General features: G+C 39.6%; 2 protein-coding genes and 1 long non-coding RNA gene across 9 annotated transcripts in view; 2 read left to right on the top strand and 1 right to left on the bottom strand.

Annotated features, from left to right (window-relative positions):
* The window catches only part of LOC111266428 (5'-AMP-activated protein kinase subunit gamma-1), a 63,813-nt gene extending 52,718 nt beyond the window's left edge, over positions 1 to 11,095 (top strand). For all 7 annotated transcript variants that reach the window (XM_022843905.2, XM_022843900.2, XM_022843903.2 and 4 more), the window contains 9 exons: positions 899 to 990; positions 2,359 to 2,612; positions 5,400 to 5,578; positions 6,517 to 6,597; positions 7,004 to 7,126; positions 7,509 to 7,628; positions 8,276 to 8,396; positions 8,554 to 8,773; positions 9,925 to 11,095. In XM_022843905.2, the coding sequence (XP_022699640.1) occupies positions 899 to 990; positions 2,359 to 2,612; positions 5,400 to 5,578; positions 6,517 to 6,597; positions 7,004 to 7,126; positions 7,509 to 7,628; positions 8,276 to 8,396; positions 8,554 to 8,771 (1,188 nt within the window). In that variant the 3' untranslated portion in view covers positions 8,772 to 8,773; positions 9,925 to 11,095. The remainder of the gene's footprint in view (positions 1 to 898; positions 991 to 2,358; positions 2,613 to 5,399; positions 5,579 to 6,516; positions 6,598 to 7,003; positions 7,127 to 7,508; positions 7,629 to 8,275; positions 8,397 to 8,553; positions 8,774 to 9,924) is intronic.
* LOC111266436 (uncharacterized) lies at positions 3,956 to 5,446 on the bottom strand. Its single transcript, XR_002684099.2, has 2 exons — positions 5,366 to 5,446; positions 3,956 to 4,215 (listed from the first exon to the last, which is right to left on the bottom strand). It is a non-coding gene; the product is annotated as an uncharacterized LOC111266436 (long non-coding RNA).
* A 1,321-nt stretch (positions 11,096 to 12,416) lies between the features above and the next one.
* Positions 12,417 to 13,207, top strand: LOC111266431 (uncharacterized; the record flags this gene model as incomplete). Its single annotated transcript, XM_022843911.2, is given in 1 exon segment — positions 12,417 to 13,207. A coding segment is annotated over 1 exon segment (541 nt), but the record flags the coding sequence as incomplete, so codon positions are not given.
* Positions 13,208 to 13,222: the final 15 nt, after the last annotated feature.

Genomic DNA, 13,222 nt, shown 5'->3' with positions numbered 1-13,222 from the left:
CGCGAGCTCGTTCCGCATAAAGGTTGACAGTGTTCGAAATCTCTTGCTGCTCACCTTCTCTGGCGTTCCATAAGGAAGTTGCATTGTCCCTCTGTTACATGCAGTTTCTGTATTCGACATGAATAAATATATTCTACTTAAGGTCAAAAAAAAAAACGCAGAAGATTAGAAATGCTATTGTCCTCTGGATCTGGGAACCGCTCACATCTTACAAAGCGTAAGATGGTGAACTGGTACGCGCATAGCCAGGAAAGGGTTTACAGTTTCAGAATAAAAAATGTGTAGTCTTCCGGATTTCTTATCTCTAGACCCGCAACACAAGTCATCTTCGATTAGGAAAAAGTTGTCTCTGAAGCGAGTACGTTAAACGCTGCCACACACCCAAATGTATCATAATTATTAAAGAATCTATGCAGTTACACCCATTTCTAACTGTATCCTATAGACGATTTGTTCGAGGTGGAAGCCAGTAATCTTTTTATTAAATGTGCGACAGTTAATATATAATTGCTAAAAATAGCTTGTGTGTGTAAAGGGTGTACTGTAGGCGATATTGCGAAGGTGGCGCGCCTGTGTTCTTTCGTAGCTAATATATGCTACACAATGCCTTCTTTTCCATGTTACACTCCCCCCTTTGCGTGGACAATTGAAAGCAAGAATATTTTCCATGCACAAATCCCCCTTTCTACACTAAACACCTCTAAAGAAGGACAAGTCCACTCACCAGCTTTATATTGAGCACTATAGTCTTCAACACGCGACGGGCTGCTAGCGTTACTGATGTTAGGAGATATCAGCCCATGCAGAGAGTAGATTTGGTTGTTTTGTAACGACAATTCATTATTCCGTTTGTGTACTGTGTGTGAAATATTCATATATATATTGATTCCACTTTTAGCTTACCTCGTCAGACACGTCGATCTGTGAGGATCGAATCGACATTGAGGATCTAGGAGCTGACGAAAGCCTCCTGTTCGTCAAATTTTTCAGGTAAGATGCGAGAGGAGATTTGAAGAATAGATTTAGAATAATAGGAGAAGCGCTTGCTGAAGCCAAAAAGAAACGGTAACTCGGAGTCCATAATGATCGCGAAAATACAATGCATTGGATATTGATAGTATATGTAATCATCGGTGGGCCTTAGAACGTCTGTCTGTACGATAAAAGAGATCATGATCGATGGTTAAAATCACCCTTGTGAATTATCAATGTCAGACGCTAAATAAGGCTAGTAAATATAACGATATTCTTCTGGTCGAATTCCGTTACGGCAAAAAATAGAATGTTCTGTAAAAAGATAATGTTTCATTCCATGATTCTCAACGCGCAAACGGGAGACTTTGTGCTTCTAGCTATTGCGGGGCTGTCTGAATCACATTAAATGATGATTGAGTTGGGTGACGGTAAAAACCTTCGTCTGCTACCTAAAAATGTATCTGGGCCTATTTTGCATCGTTACCTATGGTTGTAGTAGTATATAGGTTGTATAGTAATGCTTGAGAAGTCGGGAAGCATACATTTATGTGCATGGTGTATATGTTTGTGTTTTTGTTATTTGGTTAGGAACCTGTGGACTAGGTGTCTTCATTGATATTGACATCAATATTTTTGGTATAAGGATTAAATTTATAGTAACGCGATATGGTGTTGCTGAGATTCGACTCTCGATCTGATAAAATACTAAGAAGAAATTTTATTTTTATTTACTAAAAGTTTAGATGAGTTAAAATCAATATTTACCAGATAGTAAAAGCTTTTGTGCTCAATGAAACTTTCGTGCTACAGTTACGATGTGACGAAGTAAAAATATATCCGAAAATATCAAAAAGAATCCAGATATCCAGGCTAAGTACCAGGATGACTAACTTTGATCAGTCAGCTTTAACATACGTCCTCCATACGATACTATATATATATTAAAAAGATTACCTGCGGCTAGCAATCAATTTGGCCGTTATATAATATATAATAATTAATATAATCGTTTTTAAAACTTCATATGTCCATCACATACCTACCGTCATTAAAATCTATGTCTAATTATAAAAACAGTAACTGATCTTTTGAAACTATACATGAAAATGAATATATTTTAATTTCGTTTTAAATTTTAAAAGAACGATAGGTAGGTCTGGAACGAGGCAAACTAACCCGCCACAAAAGGACTACGTTTTCGGTTAAGTTTTAATGCTGTTATCCAAACAAATGGCAGTGCGATCATTTGTCAGATGTCTCACAAGCACCCATAGTTATCAATTAAATTTGTAATTTGTAAAAAGTAATTGTTGCTCTGCTTCGTACACAGTCGGCAGATCCGTTTGTAAGGGTTATTGGACTTTTTTTTTCTGTTGGTTTTAGGTATTATCACTGCTATGATCTCATACCGTTGTCAGCGAAACTAGTCGTCTTTGACACACAACTGCAAGTCAAAAAAGCGTTCTTCGCCCTCGAATCAAATGGAGTCCGTGCCGCGCCACTCTGGGATTCCGCTCAACAGCAATTCGTCGGCATGTTGACCATCAGCGACTTCATTCAGATGCTCAGAAAATACTATCGCAACCCGCAACTGCAGATGGACGAGTTGGAACAGCACAAAATTGATACTTGGAGAAGTGAGTTAAACGAACGCCTCGTCGCCTACTAGCGTTAAAATTCTATTGACGCATAAAGTGGCGGATGTGTCTGGGGTATGGTCTTTTCAAAACGGATTCGAGCGATCTTTGCTCATGTAATAAATCAATATTATCGGGAAAACTTTATGGCAGCACAGCGTACAGAAGTGCTTAACTTGCCGGTTTTGTTCCATGATTGGTTTTGCTTGTTTAACTAATCTCAGCCAGGTTAATGAAGGACAGTTGGCAGCTATTCAACCCTATAACTTTCCTGTGGCCCCCTTGCTGCAATTGTTTCACTGCTTCGTTATAACATGAGCGAAGTAAATTAGCGTGACGGCCAACCTGTGAACTATGCTCCCGAACCTTGACTGTACCAACTGCGTTATTTCGTTGCCTATACAGCATTATATTTCCCTGATTCTGTCAATCGGCAGTAGCCTTGTCTTAATGTTTCCGTTACCTCAGATCAGTTTTTTGCCCCTAATTTTCTGCTCCAGTCATTAGATTCATGCAAGCTAAACTATTATCTCTACTACGGTAACACTGCTGCATTAGTTTTGTTCTCTTGTTAAATATTCCAGTAACCTCATTACTTTCTTTCAGTTCACCTATTATTCTATTCAAATCGTCCTATCCTCCCATCGTAATGAAACCGTTCCCACATTGTATGCATCCTGTTAACTGAGGCAATAACTGACATCATCGACTTTCCAGTTATAATCCCAAACTAATTTTACTACATTTGTATAGGTAAGATTAACTTCCAGCCTGCATGTAGCAACAGGAATTTTACCCAATTCAAATCTTGCTGGAAGGCAGATCTTAATTATTGAGTATTAACATGCACACACGTATGCATACTGATACACCTATTTTTTGCAATAGATTACGTAAGATAGAGAAAGACATGATACTATATATAGCAAATGTTCCAGAACGCGTTTTACTACTTAGCTTTCGCTTAGCTAGCGGAATGAAAAATCAATAGTTCTCGTATTTTTGACATAGTCGTAAAACATCTAAGCCCTTGCCCAGTTGACGCCAATAGAATTAAATTAAACAGGAGGGATTCGAAGTGGATATCTTGAGCTAGAGCCAATTCGACTCCCCACAATAAGGAAAAGCAACTATGAAGCACCTTAATGAGTTTTCTCGAAAAAAAAAAAAAGAAAAAACTACAATTATCATTCTTAAATAGAGCATAGTAATGAAAGCGTTTACGCTTAGCAATCGATCCAGACAACTAGTGATAGGACCTGCTGCATACAGAAACATTGTCAGATCAGCGATGTGAAGTTGCCTGACCGATAAGTAGTAACACAACAATCAAACAAGCTTCGTTTACTAAATAGCTATAAAAATATGTTTATTTCTAATAAGTAGTTCCGTGCTATTTTTACGTGCCATAACACATTCTAGAAGCAATATGGATGTTTCCTAGCGACATGGTCAGACTGGTATAACATCATGGATCACTTACTGACGTTGCCATTATTCAAAATATCGGCTCGACTCGACTCGTCTCGTCGGTGACGCCATACTTGCACGTAGAGCTTCTTGAGCCACTGTTGTTTCCACACAGTAGATTTAGTCTTAGTTCCTGCAGTAGTCACTGTCAAATGTTAGTATTAATCGTGTTTCTACTGCGTAGTGTTGAAGCCTTGCTTGATATAATGGTCGACTTGGCATGTTTCGTTAAGATTGTGTTTCCTACGTCCAAATTACACCCCCTTTGCCTTGCAACAGACAAAATCTGCGCTCGTCAACCTGGACAACGTTTACCAGCTCTTCATCTTCTTTTATAGCGGGAGTTGTAAAAACGACTAGTCGTAAATGGGTACATGGGGAAAGGGGTAGTTCGAGCCTCGAATGGAGTGGCAACACGAAGTTCGCATAAATATCGCTGAATAAGTGTAATCGTTGTGCTCACGTTACGTCCATTTTGGAAGTCAGTTCAGTGCCCAGTTTTGTCGCCATGCGCTCTGTGTATATGTTATGGGTCCTGATACGTGTCACTGATAATTATCTAAATCCGACAGATTAAGGTGGGGAACCTGAGCCGGCCTTTGTTCCGTCTGCATAATCATTGTCATTTTTTTTTTTCTGACACTAAACACTGAGTGGCAGCAAAATACATATCGAAGAAACGTAAAAAGATACATTAGCAGTCGATGAGTTGACCGGCGGACGATTCTGCTAGGATCTTTACCGTTTTTTTTTTTATACTAAACAATTTTTCATTTTAACAGATAATGATAATTTTCCGTAACGATAACGATTCCTACATATATATCCATTCAACTTCCATACAAGTTGTTGGTATAACAATAAAATTATAAGCTCTGAAAGAACAAGTTCTCTATGGTGTATGATGATCGCTTCTGACACGACATAATAGATTCATTTTGTACGGAACGAGCTAGAAAACGCGTGTATATTTAGAAGTAGACAAACGTAGACGTCATAATAAAGGCAAAGGTAAATATTTCTTAAAAATCAGGTTTGTTTCGAAGGGAAGGTGCTTTTTTTCGTTACCGGTATAACGACTAATACTAGTACGAAACGGAGATTGACCTTTAAATCACCCTTATATTCGACCAGTGGTGTACATTGATCTATGAAAAGACCAATTAACGATAGATCTTTTTGGGATTTTATAAAAAGTGCAAATTTTCAACACATAGTGTTCTAGTCCTTACGCAATGAACACGTGTTCGGATAGCCATTATTTGCATTGCTTCCGTATTTACCTTTTTTGCATCCTGTTGTGTTTTTCTTTTGTAGCGGTTTTAACGAACATGCAGCGTCTTTTGGTATCGATCGGGCCCGACGCGTCGCTGTGTGACGCGATCATCGCGTTAATTCATCAGCGGGTGCACCGGCTTCCTGTAATCGATCCGCAAACTGGCAACGTCCTCTATGTGCTCACACACAAAAGAATATTGCGGTTTCTTTTCCTCTATGTAAGCGAAGAGATACACCTCAATATAGATTTGCTGCAGCTCACATGTAGCACGCAAGATCCATGCTTATATTATGTTAATTGCACACAGGTCTTTTTTTATTGTGATTAACAGCTTTTTTGATCCGTCACAATGACCGCCGGCAAAGTACTCGATTATGGGTCAGATGGCATGTGCCTGACCATACGGAAGTTAACCAATTATGCATCATACGTTGTTGATTTAACCTTTGCGTAGGATGATGACTTACGACTTTATCTCGAACGGACGCAAGTTCTACACTAAAAAAACAAAGACAGCTGCATTTTAACTTACGTAGAACTAACTGGACATTACGATAAGTATCGTAGTCAAGGAGCAGTCTTTAGAGCAGTTATGTGCATTCCGCTTGTATGTGCGCTTATCCCGTAAGAAAGTCCCAGGTATACAAAGACAGGTATGAATACTGAGCGAGTGCTGTTGATCGCAGTGTTTGACAGTCAGAGTAAGATAATTTGAATTACCAATCAACAATAGATAAGATGACCATTTAGCCCTGTCATAATTTCTGAGATAGAAACAATGTAAAGAATACATTGTCTTATTATTCGTTAAGAATAATCGATAATAGCAACAGGCTTATACTGTAGTTAGAAAATAATAACGTACAATATTTTGTTACAATTCAGCGTAGATATTAAAGATGTGAGGTTTTTGTTGAGGAATATGTACCAGCACGTCGTACGGACATGCTGGAGACATAGATTGCCGATAGTGGTTCCTTACGCACTTTTTGAGGGGACTTTTGGCATTAAATGGCGCTATGCCTTTTCACTTAGCGGAAAAACAAGGATAATGAAAATAAACTTAACAACCTGAGCGGAGCTTGAAAGAAAGCCAGTGGCATCATGCGCTTCGAAATGCCGAACTATGTTTTTTTTTTTTAATATTTGTTTCAGTTTTACGACTTGCCGCACTCAACTTATCTGGACAAAAGCATACGAGAGCTCAATGTGGGCACCTTTGAGAATATCGCAACTGTGAGTCACGCACCTGTTTTTCCGCTTTGCAATAACGTAGACTGGACAAAACTTTTCGTTGTTATGTTTACATATACAGCGTTCATAGCACAATATGTTGAACTTTTGCCAGTTTCGAGTAATAGCATGGTGAAAACCGCGACAGTTTTCCTTGTTGCATGGATTAACTGACGTAGATGTTGGCTTGAAAAGTAGGAAGGACGTGCGTCTTCATGAAAACCTATAGTGCTTTGTAGAAAAATATCGACGGCAGTGGCTAAGGGAGGTAGCTTCTTGCTCGTTACGATCTGGGTTCGAAACCGACGATAAACACTTTGTCTACTGAACTGATACTCAATGGCAGTATCGGAAGTAAAACTTGAAAGCAACACTTAGGTTCTCATTCGCGATTCATAATTTTTTTTAGTGCACACCAGATACACCTCTGATCGTTGCATTGGATACCTTTGTTGAACGGCGCGTGTCAGCTTTACCTGTGGTGGCTAATGATGGGCGAGTCGTGGACATCTATGCCAAGTTTGACGTTATCGTATGTATCCATGTTGGCCTAATAACTTCGCTACATTATACACGCGTAAATTACGGGCTAGGCAGCAATGTGGTTCTGCACTAAAAGAATGAGCTCAGAAGCTAGAGCTCTGAGTTTCCAATTCATAGGGAACACATCCTTGTTACTATTGTTATCTCAAAGAAGAACTGGTAGGTGATTAACACGAATTAAGAATATTTATCTCAGTTAGCCATTAACATGTTGGAAATCTGTACTTGCGAAACTTGTCACAGTACAGTATTTCCCGAGTAAGTTTGCTGACAAAAACCATCTCACCATGCGCGAAAACTTATATTCCCAGTTGCCTCTATAAACAAGTACATTCATACAGTCTAATATTATGTGTCATATTGTTTTTTAGAATCTTGCAGCGGAAAAGACGTATAGCAAGTTAGACATGAGTGTTGGGCAAGCTCTAGAGTTCCGCAACGAATTCTTCGAAGGCGTCCTCACGTGTTCCGCAGATGATTCTTTGTTAGAGGTAAAGCTTCTCTTATAAGGCAAAAAAAAAAACCAAACTGTCTTAAGAGTAGATTTATTGTTCGAAGCCCTAGTTACAAATGTTCACGACAGGAATTAGACGTTGGAGGATACCGATAGTGATTGGCAAGGAAGGTAGCTAAATCTACCCAACATCCACTGATTGCCATCAGTTAGATAAATACATCAACCGCGTGAAGGATTTTGGAATTCAAGTTTACGGAACTGTCTGCGACCAGAGCAGCCCTGAGGTGATTAGTAGTTAGCGCAAAACAAGTTCGTTTAACGGGTTGCATAGTTGGGTGACTCGTGTTATGCTGACGCCGTAATAAATACAGTTTTCCTGAAAGGAAATTTTCTTATTCTCTAGATTGTTATCTATTTCATCAATACCTATGCTAATTGGTCTCTAATTATATGTACAAATTGTATAGTCAGTAGTCTTTATTCATTTTGTTAAGTTGTAGACATTCCCGATGTGGGTAACCTTATCGGAAATATACCGTTAACGTTATTAAGACAAAAGGCAAATCAAAATATCACTACTAGTTTGTGCTGAAATTGAAAGTTAAAAATGGCCATTCGGAAGAATGTAATGCTACTGAGGTTTAAGTAACGTGTCCATCCGGGCCTTTGCGTGCCTTGTAGGTGATGAAAAAAATCGTGGTAGCAGAAGTTCACCGACTCGTGATTGCTGATGACAATGGATGCTGCGTTGGCATAGTCTCGCTTTCCGATATTCTCTTATTCCTAGTGCTCAACCCACTTGGTAAGTAAGGCCTATTTGCCTCAGTTTTAATACATAATGACTGATATATTCCTGTCTTTTCCGTGATCTCGTTAATGATAATCTCTTTTTTTTACTATAGAAATTATGAGCCTAATTTCTCTCGGTTAATTCAGTTAATATTGTTGGGTGCTTTTAGGTATGGAGCGACCAGCGTCACGAGCTTACTTGATGCGCACGACTTCGTCAGAACGAGAAAACGGACCAGTGGCTGAAGAACCCGAACTCGAGGCAACCGCAAATGCCTTCGGGGAGCAGGCAGTTGTGAATAGTTGGCGACGCAGTAGTACATTAGACGACACTGAGCTCCGTAGTTCAGTTGATTTGCCACTCGAAATGCCCGGATCCCTCTTCTGAAGGTATCTGCAGATTAACAAATGTATATTATTTAATGTATGCATTCAATACATTGATGTTTTGCTACGATCTTTATCTTATCTGATAGATATATCAGTCTTGGATTGTCTGACGCAAGGGACAAATAAAAAGCCTTCGATATAAAGATTTAGCATATAAATGCCGCTTAAGGCGAAACATCTGTGTGAGATCATGTAATAAATGGATACATCCTATTGTTGTAGTATAAGACATGTATTTATCTGTACGTATCTAAAAAGGTGCTCAAAATAAGGGCAGGAGCCAGAATTTTTCATAGTATGTAAAGTATCATACTCCGAGTACCTGCAATGCCATAAATTTCCATACTTGTTTGTCGATGCATAACGTTTCGGCATAGTCCTCGAAACCTTCAAGACGCACTGAAATTGAACTCTATGTGGTGAGTACGATGTATTGCAGTGCATATGAAATAAGTTTCTGTACTGAAGGCTTTTTTCTTCAATTTTATCCACAGTATTCATGCTCTTATCTACATGGATGTAAAGTGCCATAACAATATCCTTTGTTTCGAGTTTAGACCACGAAAAGAAGCGTATTGAGAAAGTCAAAAGATCTACGGTACTCATGTATGTTTAAGCATTGTAGACGGGTTGCCGTCGCCGCTCATCTCATTAGAGAAAGCTTTGGTAATGCCAAACCATATCGGAGAACAGCTGGAAGACTGACCTCTTAGACAGACATCAAAGGATATACTCCATAATTTTCTAGAAATCCTTATTTGACAGCCAATAGATGTTGCACGTGTGATGTATAACAAATTGCAGCATTTTATTTTTGAAATATTATCATCATGTGGCCTTTTACGGCCGAGACTGACGGACTCCTTAGCAATGCATGATACTCGCAATCTAAGAAATCTACTGCGGTAAGTCCTGTACGCGTACACACCATCATAAGGTAATCAATAGGTAGACTGAAGACAGAAGAATCTGCATAGATCTACATAAGCTTTTCTTCTTACCGCAAATATTTCACAAACTATTGCCCTCTGGTTAGTAACTGGTCACTGCTGATAGCAATCGACGGCTATTAAGTCAGAAACTTTAACAATAAGTACTTTGTTTAGTGCTGCGGCGCACCCTTTCTCAATTGTGGCTTTTAAATCTTTCAGTATCGTAATTTTCTGACGCAGACTTCGCAGAAGGTAGTCGCACAGGAAAAATCTAGTGGCGTCAGTTCTGAGGAACGGGCAGGGTATTCTATATCACTACTTTGTCCAGCCCATCTGTTCTTCTGGAAGATTCTCATCAAGATATCCTCTTACGATGCGTTTGATTGGATTTAAAATTCGTCATCTTCGTTAAAGTGCGCTAAAACAGATTAGTGCGCAAAATCCAAGTAATTGGCACCAGTGTGTAAATTTTTTTGGAACACCCTGTGTATGTAGTGTAAAAAAATGTGCTCTATGGATGTAATTCTAATTAATTAAACCAGACTCAATCCTATGTGTAGTATAGAATAGGTTTAAAGGATTAGTTCAAGGGATACGGGAATACGAGCTGAAGGATATGATGACGTCATATAAGGTGACACCATGAACATCTACTAACTGTTAATAAAAACGTTACACTGTACTTTAATCTATATTGTAAGTGATACCTTAGCAAACGCAACCACAGCGAGAAATTGTATGTATAGTATTACATAAGAGTACGTCTGTGAAAGGGGCATTCGTGAGATGAATACGAGTTAATGATGAGACTATGGTAACCAACGGAGTGATACAAAGGGAAGATACAGAGTGCGCGTGTCATAATGTCAAACAAGTCTTCTGCAGATCAGATTGCGTAAAAGCAGGGCTTACATGAAAAAAGTACCATAGTTCATTTTAATTATATGCAATATTTTAAACAGGACTTTAGAGCTAGAAATACGTCCGTCTATGAAGCAGTGAAGAGCCTATATATGTATTAAAATGCCAGTTATAATAATAACAATTGAAAATGACTGTAATAAGGAGAAGATAAATCATTAAATGTTTATTCTTTGATGAGAATGAGAAGACACTAAGAGCTAATAGAGGCAAATGCAATCATTAAAACTTCGAGTGAGGGTGAAGATTGGATGATCGTGACCATACCTACCACGCCTACACTAAGATATTAATCACCCTTTACTGAATGATCTTTTTTTCGTCTTACTGATAGTTAATGCTATTGGACTAACGGAACAGATGTGTATAGCGGAATCATTACGCTACCGCGGATGTAATTATGATGGCATTTTTTTTGGCTGTAAGAATAATTTTCAGAAAGTAAATAAATATATATGACGTTATCAAATCGACTTTTTATTTTGAGCTTTCAATTTAGAGTTATTGTGTAATTTTCCTACCCACTTAAGCGACTTAAGCGCCGACCGTCAGCGTACATTAGAAGCTGGTTGATATCTGTGAGTTGACCAAGCAGGCTTTTATCTATTAACTGCTACTAGATGCATGGCAAAGGTTCAGTACTCGTTAACTTCCTCAAACGGGTCTCCGATTGGCTGTCATAACCTGAATTCGATTGTTGATTTGGCCCTGTTGTAACAGCGTGGGATGACCGATTTTCTATGGCGTATTTGATTAACCCTCCCTTACTTCTGCAGACTGACCAATTTCTAGGTTGGTCTCTATGGCGCTTTTTCGCGCCTGAACGGCGGCCGTATGCACGTAAAAGCAACGTTTTGAACCTGGATACAGCGTTTAGCTGAGTAAGCGACATCGTAGCAAACATATAAGAAGCAGCAAGTTCAGGAGTTCAATTCTGCATGTTATCGATTTGAGCACTGAGCTAAGAATTACCGTAGCGTGTACTGTTCCTGGTAGTGTTACGGGAAAAAGGAAACGCTGTATAGCGCCTATTCGATAATTTACTCGGGCAATAGTACTTTTCAGCACTGCCGTGTATCGTATGCTGAGTGCAGTGTTTGTTTATTGTGGTCGTGCTTGTAAGAATAAAGAAAAGAATAATAATAATAATAATAATACTAAAGAAGAACGCCGAACTGCAGATCGCCATTTTATGCTGTCTCGATTGGTCTGCTTACGTTTCCTAAACATAAGAAAGCCAATCAATTGATTTCGATTACCACAATATATTACCGATACATCAATAGGTAAAAATCTTAGAAGCCTGTTTCGTTAGAAATCAAATATTCTTTTAGATGTTTTTCAAAAGCTTAGAAAAGGCCATTTTTGAAACCTCACACCCACACAACATCTACATGGGATGCGTAGGCAAGTTTAACACTATACGTCCGATGAAGCATGGCTCTAGACGCCCAACTCCCAGTGTATCTGCGCCCGGTCTGAAACCGAAGACGACTTCGTTTGTCCCCAACCTTCGTAGGAAGACAGACTATGACCGTATCATCTTGAAAACGCGTAATTTTTCTTAACCGTTTAGTATCGTATAGCATTTTTTTGGGCTTCGTTGTTCGGCAGGGACAAAGATCGACAACTGCTGTTTCTGACATTCTAGATATCCCGCCGCCATCGCGCGTCAGCCCACCAGCTATCACAAGTAAACTTTTGTGTCATTAATGATTAGAGGACGACAAATCATATTTCGATGATGCGTTGAAAGCGAGAGATCTTGTGAATGGACGCAGTTTGAAACAGAATCCAAACGCGAATGTCAAACAACGCGGTCGTTTCCGTAATGAAGTAACCTGATGCACGTTCGAACTACTTGCACATGGTGTTTGGATCGCCTCCTCAGTGTAATATTATTACTACGATAAGATCTTGATTGTATGCGCGTGACGATTTGTGTTGGCAAACAAACGCCAGTAGCAGCACTTGTGGCTTCTTTTTTTCGTTATAGTAGCATTTTCTGTGTGGTGAGGAATCTTTGACTGACTAAGCTTCATGCGTGAAGCGAGGTTAGGCCATACTACGCCATCGAGGGCGTTCAGCACGTCATCGCTTACCGGCGCTTTGAGCCGGTCAGGGAACTCAACCCTACCGAAGTTTTTACTGTGCGGCTGCGACCGCTGGCAACATCACGCGTACGAGACGTCAAACGATTGGGAAAGTGGTGACGTTGCACGTGGGCACACGATGATAGCGCCAGCTCGATCAGTCTGTGGACGATCTCCGTGCGATGTCGGCGAAGAAATGCCGCAGGCGGCTGTACGACCTCGAAGGTATTCGTCGTTCCGCAATGCAGTGGCTGCAATCGAACCACCTTTTAATAGGCCTTTACAAACAGCGACAGGACAGGCGCGTCGAATTGAAGAACTTCTCCGACATCCAAATATCGAACTTAATGCTGCGGCTGCCATAAAGGATAGAACCTTTGAGAGGTTTTTGCAGAAGCATATCTCAGTCATTACTTACCAGAATATCCGCTATGAGGGCAAGCTGTGGTCAATTGATACGGCAAAGGCAACAATTGAGCTGCAGAACGGTGAGTCACTTGAGT

The sequence above is a fragment of the Varroa jacobsoni genome, unplaced genomic scaffold (genome assembly GCF_002532875.2).
Source record: "Varroa jacobsoni isolate VJ856 unplaced genomic scaffold, vjacob_1.0 scaffold_1081, whole genome shotgun sequence".
NCBI lineage: Eukaryota > Metazoa > Arthropoda > Arachnida > Mesostigmata > Varroidae > Varroa > Varroa jacobsoni.
Note: the sequence above shows the minus strand (reverse complement) of the source record. Positions and strands in the feature narration are given on the sequence as shown.